The sequence below is a fragment of the Vulpes vulpes genome, chromosome 2, assembly GCF_048418805.1.
Source record: "Vulpes vulpes isolate BD-2025 chromosome 2, VulVul3, whole genome shotgun sequence".
NCBI lineage: Eukaryota > Metazoa > Chordata > Mammalia > Carnivora > Canidae > Vulpes > Vulpes vulpes.
Window position 1 is genome coordinate 80,690,329 of NC_132781.1, and position 15,154 is coordinate 80,705,482.

The following is a 15,154-nucleotide window of genomic DNA, read 5'->3' on the forward strand; positions in this document are numbered from 1 at the left end:
TGAGAGCATTCATTGTACATTCCTTTAGGGAAAAAAAAAACCTCCCTTGGGTGTTTCTATAATGAATCAATATCACATTTGTTTATTTTAGTGACATACTCGATTATAGTGCTGTATTATGGAAACAGTCTGTTGTCTATTTTGACTAAGTTAAAAATACATGATCTCTTTCAAAGTTTTCAGGAGTTTCTGCCTAAAGCCAAAGCCAGGTGATTTCCCATAATCTTAGGTTTGACTATTTTGTCAATGAATGAATACCTTGAGAAAAGTGACCAGTTGGTAATCTTCGCTTAATGGCTCTATCTTATCTTAACCATTTATGGTTTCTGGTTAAAGATGAAGACAATTGAGTTCTTTTGCTTAGTTTTTTCTAGAATTAGAGTTTTACGTTTTGGGGGTTTTTATGGTATAGTCTAGGTGAATATATGAGCCCTATTATTTTTAGTTACCTGTTGCGCATGGGTCACTGAAATTTGGAAAACGTGGATAAATAGAAGGCTGAAGCTGGGCAGGCACTCTTGTCCTTTGGTGGCAGATGTAGAGATACGAAGAGCGTGTGTCCTGGGTACTAAGTAGCATAAAATGATGGATGAAATTGAGAAATTCACTGTAAGGAAGCACTATAAGAGTCACATTTCATTTATTTGCTGTGAGTCTCAGGTGAGGTGAAATTGCCCTGAATTCTGTGGGCACGGGGGCACCTTGGTGGGAGACTCAGTTTCTCGACCTGGAGCTTTTGAGAAAGCAGTAGTTTCTTCACAGGGTTTAGGTTGCTAGTGGTAGAGGAGACACTCTCTTGGTTGTACCAACAAAGTGGGAAGTTTTGCTAGTCATCATCTTCCTCTTTGCATTTGCCTGGATAGAATGAGACTTGGGAAAGTGGCTCTAGAGTTTGCTTAATATGTTTTTTAAAATAAATACTTCTAAGTAATGTATCAAAATATCTTTTTTTTTTCCTCTTTCAGGAACATTAAAAAAAGCCTATTTTAAATCTAACGGGAGCGAACCTTTGGTCACTGATGGTGAGGTCCCAGTGTCTGAGATTATTCTTACAAATCCAGTCTGTAACAAGAGCACCGCGACATCGGCTACACATCCCAGTCAACACATTCCAGCCTGGACCACGGATGCTTCTCTCCCAGGGGACCAAAATCACAGGAACACAAGTATGTCTGAGGGTGCTGAACACTCGTGCCCTTTAATGTCTGTAGAACCAACAGGTGGATTTTCAAGTGTGGCAGCCAATGGTCTTTAATTCACAATCACTCACTGGCCACCCAGGCAAAGCTGCACTCTCTTACCTGGCAAACCTGAGAGTTCTTTTCCTAAACTTACGATGCCATCCGCTCAGCTGTCCAGACAGGGAAAAGGGTAAGAAATGCAAATGTATTAGTGCCATTCAACATTTCTGAGGCATACAGCTTGCCCCAGTACAACGGGGCTGACTTTATGGTGGCGGACCTCTGAAAGTTTGTGCTTCTGCTTTGAAGTTTTAAGTTGCTTACTTTGAGAAGGTTAAATGAGCAAGTAAGTGAAATTATGTATTTTGTTACTGATGCCTTGTGGGAGGAATCTCAGTTCTATGATGGAAGGTCAATGATTTCATGGGAACTACCCCCCCACTTGCTTTTAAGGCGCTCGTGTGTTCTTTTTACCTTATTTCCATCTTCTCCCTCTTTTATTGGATGTGCAATTTATTTTACGTGTTGGTGAATGACGATCACACACCTTGAGGAAGATAGCGTGTGTGAAACTCTGCTTGAGGACAGATGGAGGTATCCGTCAGCTATTCCAGAACAAGAGCTGGGAGAGAGAGGGTAGGGGACAGAAAGTGTGGAGATGGGACCAGTTAGATGGTGGCAGGCAATATGCTCTGCAATCGGATTGTATTCCTCAATATCCCTGGGATTTTTGGTAAAGTCACTAAGCTTCCAGCCAGAATGCGGGTGGGAGTGGAGCTGTGACGAAAGTGCCCAAGGGGTCTGCTCTGATCCAGTTAGTGCTGGCAAAACATAATCAGAAACCAGTCACGAGAAGAACTTTCTCTGCAGTTGTCTTAATTCTTATATTTTCTTTTTTTCTAAGGATTTTATTTCTTTGAGAGAGAGAGCACGAGTGGGAGGAGGGGCAGAGGGACAAGTAGACTCTGGGCTGAACATGGAGCCCCACATGGGGCTCAATCCCAGGACCCCGAGATCATGACCTGAGCCAGAGTCGGACACTTAACCCACTGAGCCACCCAGGCGCCCCTTATTTCTGACCTTCTATTTCTTAACACAAGGTTATGTGATTGAAAATTGTGCAACAGCATCCACGGTCCTTCTTGCTTGTTCCTCCCTCTTTCATGAAAACCCACAAAGGGAAATCCAGCCTAAGTCTAGGACAGAGTATTGATTTTCATTCTGAGCCAGGAAGGGAAGGATTAAGCTAACTTTTCGCTATCACAGCATATGTTTGCCAGTGTCTGAAGAAAAGCAGAATTATTCTATTGCTCTAGCCCCAAAGAGACAGATTGTTTGAATTCCATTGTTTCACACAGCACCTACGGATTAACTGTTTCTTAGGCTTGATGTTCACCGGTGAGTGCTACAGATTCCTCTCATAACTGCAAACCCAAACTGTGCCAAGTAAAATTTGTTTTCCTCATGAGTTTGATTTTGAAGTTTTAAAGATTTTAGCCGTATTTTAAGCACTTGATTCCTCTTACGCCCAGTGTTTTTCATCCGAAGTGCAGAAGTAACCTAAGCGAAAACTTGGCACCGCTAATGTGGTTGCAATTACAGCAATTGTTACTGTCTTTTGCTAAGTAGATTTGTCTCTAGTTTGAAAGTTTTGTCATTTGTTGAGATGCAAGTAGGGATGGCAGACACAAACACCCAAGAGTAAAGAACCATATGGTATTTGTTACTTAGTTTGGAAGCTTGATGGAAGTCTGTTTGACTCGTGCTCTCTTCGTATGGCTGGAACATTGCTTGGGACCGGGAACATCATTTGACATGTAATGGAAATCCAGGGGGAAATTGGAACGGTTAAATGGAGCAAGGCCAACACCTTTGAATATATGTCATGCCATGTTGTTAATGTACTTGACAATTAGCATTGAGCTTGACTGTCTGACCACCCAGACCTTCAATGGACTGTTTGTACTAACTAAAATTATTTATTCATTGCAAGGGATAGTTTTTCATACATTTCAGTAGTATTGCTAGTCTGTGATTACAGAGCCTTTGGTAGTTTGGGGGGCATATTAAATACTTTCTCAGTGGTTCTTATATATAATTAACTGATGAGGTATGCAGGTATGCAGGCAATACACGCCACTTCAGGTAATGGTATTGAGGCTTAGAGAAATTAAGTTGACATATCCAGTATCACCTGTGTAGCAATTGGTAGGCATGAAATTGGGATTCTGATCTTGGGACTCCTGGACCTGTGCTCTTTCGAGTATTTCGTGCTTCCTCATTTAATTTTATTACGTTCTTTGCAGTTGCAGAGCGAATTTAAGCCCGAGGAGAGTAGTTTTCTTTGTTCATTGCTGTATAGCCAGTGCACAATAAAATACTTATTGCATGAATAAATAAATGAACTACAGTCATTTCAAAAAAAATTTTTTTAAAGAGATCTTATTTATTTATTCATGATAGACATACAGAGAGAGAGGCAGAGACACAGGCAGAGGGAGAAGCAGGCTCTATACTGGGAACCTGACGTGGGACTCGATCCCGGGGCTCCAGGATCACACCCTGGGCCGAAGGCAGGCGCTAAATCGCTGAGCCACCCAGGGATCCCCTCATTTCAAAATTTTAATATATGATTTACCACTTTTCATTAACAATGTCTAATCATACTTCTGCACTTGATATTTACTTAACCAGTTTCACTTAAAGTATCATTCCAGGCCTTGTATCAGTACTAACACCTAACAGTGAATTGGCTCTTATCCCTTTTTAAAAATTATCTCTAATTGAAAGGTCATTTTAAATTCCTGGCATACGTGAAAGCTATTTGTGTCCGCTTTCAGTCCAAAAATACAGTGGCCAGACATTCTGTTCTATCCAAATATCCTGGATAGGACACCGAGGAGAGAACTCAAAGGTATGAGGAAGTAGCCTTTCCTTAAGACCTTTCCGCCTGGGGGTCCTCAGTATCAAGCCAAAGCATAGGATTCTGTAGTTGGTAAACTCTTAATCAGGATACCCACCCACTCCCCCATCACACTGTGTGACAGAGCCTTGTAAACGTAAAACGGGTTCTATGTGACATGTTACTTCTGGAGTTTCATTAGCTGCATATTGAAACCCAGTTGTAATATAGAAAGGGAAAGGTTCGGGATCCCTGGGTGGCACAGCGGTTTGGCGCCTGCCTTTGGCCCAGGGCGTGATCCTGGAGACCCGGGATCGAATCCCACGTCAGGCTCCCGGTGCATGGAGCCTGCTTCTCCCTCTGCCTGTATCTCTGCCTCTCTCTCTCTGTGTGTGACTATCATAAATAAATAAAAATTAAAAAAAAAAATTTATAAAAAAAAAAAAAGAAAGGGAAAGGTTCATCAGTAGCTTGCATGTTGTAGTTCAGCACGGGATTTTTCTAGGTTGCATTTTCTATTTTCACTTTTTTGTTTTCACCTTTCTTCTCATATATATTTTATAAATATTTAAACATAAACTAAATTTTAAGGAAAGGAAAAAGACTCTTTGACCAACCAAGAGCTTTTTTTTTTTTTTGGCTAAGAATCTTACGGTACACAGTGAAATAACCTGGAAACTCTGATCAGGAACTAAAGGGACAAAAGAGTGGGGTAATGTGGGAAAAGCTTAGAGTGTTCTGTTTTCTCATCACGCTCTTTGATGACCAGCTCCTTACTCTTCTGTATCAGATGAAAATGCATCATGCCTCTCATTCACTTTTAAGAAAAGATGCATTAGCCCGGGTAACTTCGTACCAGAAGTGCCCTAACCACATGCTCCAAATCTGCTGAGTGTAGAAAGCTTACACACCAATCAAAAACTCTAAAGTTCTTTCTTCCTCATTTTCTGTTTGTAACATGGTATTTTTATTAGCTTGAAAGTGAGTTCTGCAAGAGCATGAAACTAAGAGGATCAGAGCATGGCTTAAAGTTTTGCCTGGATTATAATTCATCAGGCAACTATCCTGGGGGGATTTGGGGAGAGGGAGTCTAGACATCTGAAATCACATAAAGTCCCGTCTCCCTTTTTTCCTGACATTTCCTAATCCTATCAACAATAGAATACTGGATGTCTTCATTATATTTTTCAAAAGTCAGGAGCTTACTGACTATGGATTATTACACCATTTGGAGTGGGAATCTGTGCTTATCTGTGTAAAGGTGGATGGGTGAATGGATTAAATGTCCAAGAATTGTATCCTTAGCATCTCTTTCTTGTTGTTGGACAGTACTTTTCCATCTCGGGCCTGAGGAACTCAGATGTATTCCTAGGATCCAAGAATTCTCTACAACAATTTCTTAAATACATACTTTCATTTCAGTGATGATAAAAAAAAAAAAAAACTAACATGAGCCTGATCTCAATAACCTGGACAACTATCTTATAACAAGTACTTACATGGAATTTTAGTGCCTGTAATGAATTTCTATTTATGGTTTATGTTGCTGCTAAGCTATATTGCTTAGGCACTTGCCAGCCATCAAGAAAGGAACAGAGGCAGACTTGATAAATATTCTTCTCAATCACAGAACCAAAGTATATACTGGCTTCTTGTGCAGAGAGCACCTTTGTGGCAATTCAAGTAGAGAAAAATGGTGGCCCACTTACTCAGCTGGGACACATGATAGGATAAGCTTCCTAAATACAGAGGAACTTGTGGCTCAGCATCATATTTTTCTATTTTTCATACAATAATGTTGACACTATTCAACATAATTAGCTTAAATTTCATTTGTCTCATAGTTTTGTTTCTATTTAATATATGCTTATTAATTTCATAGCTGTGTTAGATCTATAGACATAAAGTGGCTTATATCTGTATGTACTTTCTTCCTGCATAACTTTCCGCATAACTTTCTTCCTGTGAAAGTGCCTGTGCAAATTTCAGCTTGCAAAATACTGCTTTAGGGTAACAGAATTCTAGTTGTTGGTGTCGCAGCCCCAGAAGAAGCAGCGATGCTCTATGGCAGAGCTTCTTAACGTTTTTTTGTGCCAAAGATTCTTTTGGCAACTGGCAAGGCCTCTCTGTGCCTTCTCAGAATAATGTTTTGGTGCTTAAAATAAATTGCACAGGACCACAAAGGAAGGCGATTTTATTAAAATTCAGTTATCAGAATATTGGAAACATAAATTCATGATACAGTAATTCATGTGTCTGTTAAATAATGATATCTAGCAGTAGGTCAATAACTATAATTTTATAACAGGGATGGGCATAAGTAATATTTTGAAATGTCTGTCATAATGTCATGTTGATAGGAAAATATCATATGTAACTTTTAATTTGTTTTTCTACATTTGTTGCCTACACTGATAATTTTAAATTTAAGTTGGAGGTTAATGGAAATAGAGATGCTGGTTTTCTTCAATCCAGGTCCTTTGTAGACAATAAAAATTCTATGTATAGATGCTTTAGGGTCTTTGGATTATGATTAAGGACACATACTCCAGATGAAAAGAGTCTTTTTTCGGTACCCGGGAGAGCCTAAGGCCTGTTTAAGTTGCTTCATTAGGAATTTGCTACTCCAAAGTTTATTGTAGTCGTGACCCTGGACACCATCGCTTATGTGCTCTGCTGGCCACCAGTGTTAGACACCAGTGATCAAGTCGAGTTGGTTACTTCTCCTGTAAAGTCAATAATATTCTTCAGGCTTAAAAAATAGTTCTGAGATTCAGACATGGGCTTCTGGCTAGAATCAACATCTAAGCAAGAACCAAGTGAAGCATTTAGATAATTATTGCTTGCTTTTCTGGTTAGCATAGTAGCATTCTAGTAAAGACCTGCACAGTTCTTGGGAGAGAGAAAAGGGAAATTCAAGTGTAGTAATGGACTCTCTTTTCCCCTCTCACTCTCTTTTCCTTTCTCCATATTCATCTTTAGATGACTGTCCCTGGGAGGTACTGGGTCTCCCCCAGAGAAGCAAACTCAATCACTTGTGGAGGTGGAATTTTGAAAGGCATAATGGGTTGGTCACTGGTTCACTCTCCCAGTCTTCTCTTTTTCAAAGATCTCTGGGTAAGACTTCCTGACCTTCTTTCCAAAATGAATCCGGCAATATTCCATGGGGGTAACATGTTCCCCCAAAGGCATCGATTGTGCCTGTAACACATCATTACAGCAAATGAGAGTTAAATAGTTGTGTCAAGGGCTTGTGGCTTAAAATTTTCCTCCCCAGATTCATTATCACAGTTTCCTTTTCAGGAAGAACAGCCCAAGATCCTTGATCAGTATTGAGAAACAAAACAAAACAAAACAACCCAGTAGCATGGTGAAACTGCATTGCAAACACAGTCCGGATCCAATTCAAGGATAAAAGTGACCTTCTAAGAGCCAAATTCTCAGATAAAAGTTAAAAAAAAAAAAATCCCTGTGTAATTTACTCTACTCTCTGGTTCTTCTTTTTTTTTTTTTCTCTCTCTCTGTTCTGAAAGAAAATTGGCACTGTGTATATTCTTTTGCCTGAATCATTCAATTTGCTGACTGTCTTAGGTTTTTGGTCTTTGTACAATTCTGTGTTGAAAGTACAAAAACCATCAGTGGGAATCTGTTTGCTGTTACTTGTGCCTTTGGAGAATATGCCTTTTCACTTACTTGTAGTTGAAATGAATATGATAATGAATTTTGTAAGCCAAAAGCTTTGCATCAGTTTAAATTTGATGCAAACCACTCTTTGTCTTTTATTGTTAAAATATTTATTCTTCTGTTTTGCTCCTCTGCACCATTAACCTAATATTTGCATGTGGTGTTTGAATGGATAAAACTTATAGTACTTGTTTATGTTAATTGGCGTAAACTCATTCTGAGGTTTACGTGCCCTTCCAAGCTTTATGAGACATCTCAATTTTTGAGAGTTTAGGATATTCTGGGAAGCACCAGTTATTCATCAACAGCTATTTATTGGGTGCCAAACTCTGGGGTTTGGCTGTGTAGATATACACATATCTAGTGGATCAGATAGAAATCTTGCCCCTAGGTAGCCACTGTCTAGTAACTGCCTTGAGACACGAACATATTATTTACAACCTGAGAAATTCTATAAGATAGTCAGAAACAGAGGAAAACATGATCTATTTCAATTCTTCTTATTTCTTTAAAAGTTAAGGTTGCTAATTCGCACATTTATGCTATAATAAATATACATTTTCCCACACAATTTTTATTCACAATTATAAAGGTAAATTTTAGTTCTAAGGTTTGACCTGGATTTTTCATTTTTAATGAGATTATGCTGTATCATTATTGAATTTAAAAATTTATAATATAATTGCCTTAAATAATTTGAACACAGCCCATCGTTTTCAATTTTATGGGAAGGCCAACCTTGCTTTTATAGGTACTACTGAGAATTTTATCTCCTCAGGAAGTGGGAGGTCTAGAATTATACAATTTCCTCCTTGAAATTTCTTTCCAATCTTTCATTGTTTATTAAGCAATCAACTCACTGGGTTTGTTTCTGTTTTGATTCTATGTTTAGAAATGTGTACTGGCCAAAGGATATGCATTTTAAGAAGCTTATTTATGATTACATGATGGCTATTAAGCCGCCGTGTGTTACCATATTATGTATCCTTTAAAGTCAACAGAAAATTTTAAGAATAAATAACATGAGAGGGTTGCCATGGGTAAGAAATGAATGAAGTCTTTGCTTGTTTTAGGGTTTGGGGATTGGCCAAGTGGCCATGTTATGGCCAATCAAGAGAGGCATGAAGCAAGTAATAATGTGTGGGGATACATCACACGCTGTCAGTGTTCAGGTGGGGAACCCGTCACCCTTTCCTTATTTCCTGTTTCTCCCTCTGGGAATGGCAATGTCTATCCTCTGCCTGTCCCACCTTTGTATTTTGGAAGCACATAACTTGTCCTCTTTCACAGTTTCATAGCTGGAGAGGAATTTTGCCTCAGGATGGATTGTGGTGCGAGTCTCACTCACATCTGATTTAGATAATATTTAGGTAAGACTTTGGAGACTGAGCTGAGGCTGGAATGCCTTGAGACTTTTGGGGCTTTGGGGATAGAATAAATATATTTTGCATGTAAGGATGTGATTTGGGGGGCCCAAGGGTGGAATGCTATGGACTGAATGTTTGCATCCCTCTAAAATTCATATGCTGAAGCTCTGACACCCAGTGTGATGGTATTTGGAGACGGGGATTTGGGGGAGTAATTAGAGCTAGAGGACCTTATTATGGAAATGCAAGGCTGGCTTAATATTAGGCACTTTTTTCATATGTCTTCTTGTTTAATTAATAAAGTAGATTTCTTTTATTGATCATTTCAATCGTTGAAGCAAAAGCATTTGTTAAAATTTGTCATGAAACAGGGAAGGAAATTCTTTTAATCTAATAAGGAGCATCCCTCAAAAACTTGGATGCTTTGGCATTTTTTGTAATTTCAAAAGAATGGAAATATTCTAAATGTCTATTTGGGAGCTGTTATGGGAAGCCTGGGTGGCTCAGCGGTTTAGCCCCACCTTCAGCCCAGGGCGTGATTCTGGAGACCCAGGATCGAGTCCCACGTCGGGCTCCCGGCATGGAGTCTGCTTCTCCCTCTGCCTGTGTCTCTGCCTCTCTCTCTCTCTCTCTCTCTCTCTCTGTCTCTCATGAATAAATAAATAAATAAATAAATAATCTTTTTTTTTTTTTTTTTTTTTTGTTAAAAAGGAGGGAGCTGTTAACAAAAATATTGCATAGCCTAGGAATAGTGTAAGATACATCAGGGAAGATAATAAGATAGAAGTCTACACACTGATGTATGTAGTGATCTCTAGACTAAGTAGTGAGTCGATAAGTCAACGTGCAAGACAATGTATAAAATATGCCACCTTTTGTGTGATAAATTGGAAAAGAGAAATATATTTACTTAAAAAATAAACATGGCAATATACCAAAAACTAATTTTAAAAAATTTTTTTAATTGAAGAGGGAAAGGAAGGAAGTGACAGGGATGCAGATAAGACATGTTTAAGTGTACCTTTCATGTGGTTTCAATTTAGAATCAGGTAAATGACTCACTTAATAAACAGTTCCACCAGAGGAAAAAATTCATCAAAACTGAAAACAAGGCAATAAATTATCCTAACTGTAGATGAAGTTAGTGATTCGACTGTCCAAAATGAAAGAATTATCTCCACTGAACTTGGAATATTTTGATGGTACATCCCTAGTGGAGGTACTCTAAGCACCTCCAAAGAATTGCCAAGAAAGTTGAACGTCAACAAGTTCAAGTCTTTTTTTCCTGTTGGCTTGATTGAGGAAAAATTGGCAAACATTTGCATGTATTTAAAGCGTAAAATGTAAAAATAAAAAATAAAGTGTAAAATGTGATGATTTGACATAGATTTTGATATGATTGCCGAGATCAAGGTCATTAACACATCCATCACTTCATGTAGTTAACTCGTGTGTGTGTGTGTGTGTGTGTGTGTGTGTGTGTGTGTGGTGAGAACACTTTTACTCTCAGCAGATTTCGACTCTGTCATAAAGTATTGTTAACTATAGTCACCCTGCTGTCCATTAGGTCCTCAGAACTTATTCGTCTTGTAACTGAAAATTTGTGCCCTTTGGTTAACAACTCCCTATTTCCCCTTAGCACCTAGCAACCACGACTCTATTCTCTGTTTCTGTGAAATCCTTTTTTTTTTTTTTAAATATTCCACATATAAAGGATACCACACAGTATTTGTCTTTCTCTGGGTTTATCCATGTTGTTGCTATTGGCAGGATTTCTTTTTATGACCAAGTAATATACCATTACATGTTCTTTATCCACTTATCCATCAATGGGTATTTATATTGTTTCATGTCTTGGCTGCAGTGAACATGGGGTGCATATATCCTTTCAAATTAGTGTTTTCATTTTTTTTCAGATAAAAAAGAAATACCACTCTCCTAGAAATGGAACGACTGGGTCGTAGGGTATTTCTATTTTTAATTTTTCGTGGAATCTCCACACTGTTTTTCATAGTGACCACACCAATTTCCATTCCCATCAACACCTCTATAAAAGGGCTCTTCTTTCTCTACATCCTCATGGACACTTGTTATCATTTGGCTTTTTGATAACAGCTGTCCTAACTAGTTAGTGTGAGATGATATTTTATTGTGGTTTTTATTTGCATTTCTTGATGATTAGCCATGTGAAGAATCTTTTCATCTATTTGTTGGTGATTTGTATGTCTTTTTGTTGGAAAACTGTCTATTTAGGTCCGTTGCCCATATTAAAAATAGGGTTATTTGATTTTTTACTACCAAGTTGTGCGAGTTCCTCGTATATTTTGAATATTAACCCCTTGTCAGACACATAATTTGCAAATATTTTTTCCCATTTTGTAGTTTGCATTTTCAAGCTTTTTAGTTTGATATAATCCCACTTGTTTATTTAGCTTTTGTTGACTGTATTTCGGTATCTTATTTTTTAAAAAAATGATTGCCAAGGAAGATTGGCAGATTTTCCCGTTTTCATTTAGAAATTTTATGGGTTTAGGTGTTATATTTAAATCTTTAATTCATTTCAGATTTTCATTAGCCCGTCTTATTATATTGAGGCTGTTATTTTGAAACCATTGTTTGCAAATACGGGGGAAAGCAAATAAGTATTTATATTCATGTTTTCGGGAACCAACATTTTCAACAAAAGAGGAAAGAGGTACAGATAGAAAAACAAAGAAAACGCTGTAGTCTTAATTTTGAATTGAAATGATCATTGGAAACACAGTATCTTTTCCTCCTTCAAAAACACAGACTAGTTGTCTGTTCACCAAAAGCCTGAAAGAAGTGATAAGTCAGGGACAATGAACACATCTGGTGCCTAGTTCCTGCCAGTTATTGAAGAATTATTCTAGAAAGCTTATTAACTTAAGCTGTCTATGTGTTGATGTCCATCATTCTGAGGTCGTAATGAAATGTGGTTGCCCCTTTCAAATGCAGACTCATTTATTCCTTCATTTCAGAAAAAATTTTCTCTGTAACCCTTACAGGACTTTTTTCTTCCACTTCTGAGTGCTTGTTTTCAGAAGGACATTTTTTGTTGACTTGCTATTTTCCTTCTTTACTGTGCCTGTAGCGATTATCCTAAGCCTCTTCAATTTTTATTTATTATTTGTAAATGTTTTTAGGGTTAAATTACTATTTTTAGTGTTATACTCTTGATTTTCTTTTATTACAATTTTTGTCTATTGTCTTTGAGCTGTTTTTTTGAGGGGGCCAACATGTATATTTTATGTATGTATTTATTTAAATTTTTATTTTACTTCCAGTTAGTTAATGTACAGTGTTATAGTAGTTTCAGGTGTACAAGGTAGTAATTCAACAACTCCATATATCATCCTGTGTTCATCGTGAAAAGTGCCGTCCTTAAAATCCCCATCACCTATTTTGACCCATCCTCCCCCCTCTCCTCTGGGAACCGTCAGTTTGTTGTCTATAATTAAGAACGTATTTCTTGGAGCATCTGGGTGGTTCAGTCAGTTCAGCATCTGTCTTCAGCTCAGGTCATGATCCCAGGGTCCTGGGATCGAGCCTCACATTGGGCTCTGGTTAGCAGGGAGCCTGCTTCTGCACCCACCCCTGCTCATACTCTCTATTTCTCTCTCTCTCTCTCTCTCTTGCTCTCCTCTCTGTCTCTCAAATACAAAAATAAAATCCGTTAAAGAATCTATTTCTTGGTTTTTCTCTCTCTCTTTTTCACCTTTGCTCCTTTGTTTTGTTTATTAAATTCCACATGTAAGTGAAATCATATGATATTTGTCTTTCTCTGACTGACTTATTTTGGTTAGCATTATCCTCTCCAGCTCCACCATGCCCTTGCAAATGGCAAAGTTTCATTTTTTTTATGGTTGAATAATATTCCACTGTGTGTCTGTGTGTGTGTATACCCCACCCTCTTTATCCATTCATCAGTTGATGGACACTTGGGCTGGTTCCATAACTTGGCTTCTGTAAATAATGCTGCTATATAAACAAAGGGGCACATGTGTTCTTTTGAAATAGCATTTTCATATGCTTTGGGTAAATACTCAGTAGTAGCATTGCTGGACTGTGGGGTAGTTCTATTTTTAACTTTTTGAGAATCTCCATACTGTTTTCCAGAGTGGCTGTGCCAGTTTGCATTCCCACCAACAGGGCAAGAAGGTTCCTTTTTCTCCACATCTTTGCCAACATTTGTTGTTTCTTGTGTTGTTGATCTTACCCATTGTGACAGGCGTGAGGTGGTATCTCATTGTGGTTTTAGTTTGTATTTCCCTGCTGGTAAGTGATGACAAACATCTTTTCCTGCATCTGTTGGCCGTCTGTATGTCTTCCTTGGAGAATTGTGAAAATGTTCGAGATATGTTAGTGAGTGAATAAGTGAGCTACTAAATAATATGTACATTGCATATATACAAAACATTGTAATACATTGGAGTGTTATATATGCTCATATTATGCTGAGTAATGTATAACATACATTTTGAAAGAAAAAAGACTACAAAATGATGTCAAACTTATCATGTGCCAAATATTGTGCTATATACCTTACATGTAAGTTCTATTAAGTAAATACTATTAATATTTATCTATAATTATATTTATCAAATAATATTTATTTTAAAATAAATTTCTACTTATGCTTACCTCATTAGTTACATAGGTACTTTTGCACACCCTATAATATAGTAAGGATTTAATTAAGATTTACATAGGATATGGGATGCCTGGGTGGCTCAGCAGTTGAGCGACTGCCTTTGGCCCAGGGTGTGATCCCGGGATCTGGGATCGAGTCCCACATCGGGCTCCCTGCAGGGAGCCTGCTTCTCCCTCGGCCTGTGTCTCTGCCAATCTCTCTCTCTCTCTCTCTCTCTCTGTGTCTCTCATGAATAAATAAATAAAATCATTAAAAAAAAGATTTACATAGGATATGGAAATAAAGGCAACAAATATATAGTTTGAAATTCTGAAATCGAAATAATTCAGTAATATGATTTAACTTAAAATATATCATTTTCTTTTTTAATTCCTTTCTGTATCCAAGGCATAGTTTCATTTTTTTTTCAAACTTCAAAATATGGGGGATACTCCTATTTTTCTCTGTTTTTGAGTAAGCAAAACAATAAGCTCTAGGTTTCTGGTTTCTATAATATTTAATTCATCACTATTAAAACTCATATTCCAACATTTTCCAATTATAGCAAAAAATTACAATGCCCCTAGAAATAGAATTGAAGTGACATTCCCCTCTTGGATTTTTTCTGTTGGATATTCCATGGCTTTCACTGCACCATTCAGATCTCTACCTCTCTAGGTTTACATTATATCTGCCACATTTGAATCTGGGCCGCTGTCACTAATTTTGACTCTGCTTCTTTGCTATTTCAACTATACATTAATTTACATGTTTAAGCTTCCTGTGTTTCTCTATTTTGGCTTTATTATCACAGAGCCCTCTATTCCTCTATACCAGTTACTTCCATTTTCACCCTGACATGAAAGAAGCAAAGAAAAAAGAGATTTCAGAATTTTCATTTTTTCCAAGGCCAGGTTTTACAGAGTCCTGTTTTTTGTCATCTGACCAGTGGATTGACATTATCTACTGGAGTTGGTAATGAGTAGGAGAAAAGTATTCTAAAATCTCCTGCTAATATCTTCTTGATAAAGAAGAAACACTTCTCTTAATGTTCAACAATTGTCTTCAGTTATAGCTTGATCAAATTTGTCTAATCTATCCAGAGTAGAGATACGGTGTAGCCTTTATTATTTTCTTGAGAAACTCCCTATGTATCAAGGACTCAAAATGACTGACTTATCATGGGCCAACCTTACTACGTGCGCTATAATTTAAAAGCAGGTATAAAGCAGCAAACATTTCAGCACAATAGTTGGAAAACTAGAATTAGACCATGTTTTTCTCTCTTAGGCTAAACTTGGGAGAAAAGTGGCTACTTAAAAGGGCAGAGCATGGGCTCTTTACCAGTCCTGTGTGGGCAGTTTCCCTG

The 15,154-nt window shown here is 37.7% G+C and overlaps 1 protein-coding gene across 20 annotated transcripts in view; it reads left to right on the forward strand.

Moving 5' to 3' along the window:
- Positions 1-15,154, forward strand: part of CORIN (corin, serine peptidase) — a 227,330-nt gene that overhangs the window by 47,357 nt on the left and 164,819 nt on the right. For all 20 annotated transcript variants that reach the window (XM_072749068.1, XM_072749058.1, XM_072749067.1 and 17 more), the window contains one exon: positions 966-1,166. In XM_072749068.1, coding sequence (XP_072605169.1) covers positions 966-1,166 — 201 coding nt within the window. The remainder of the gene's footprint in view (positions 1-965; positions 1,167-15,154) is intronic.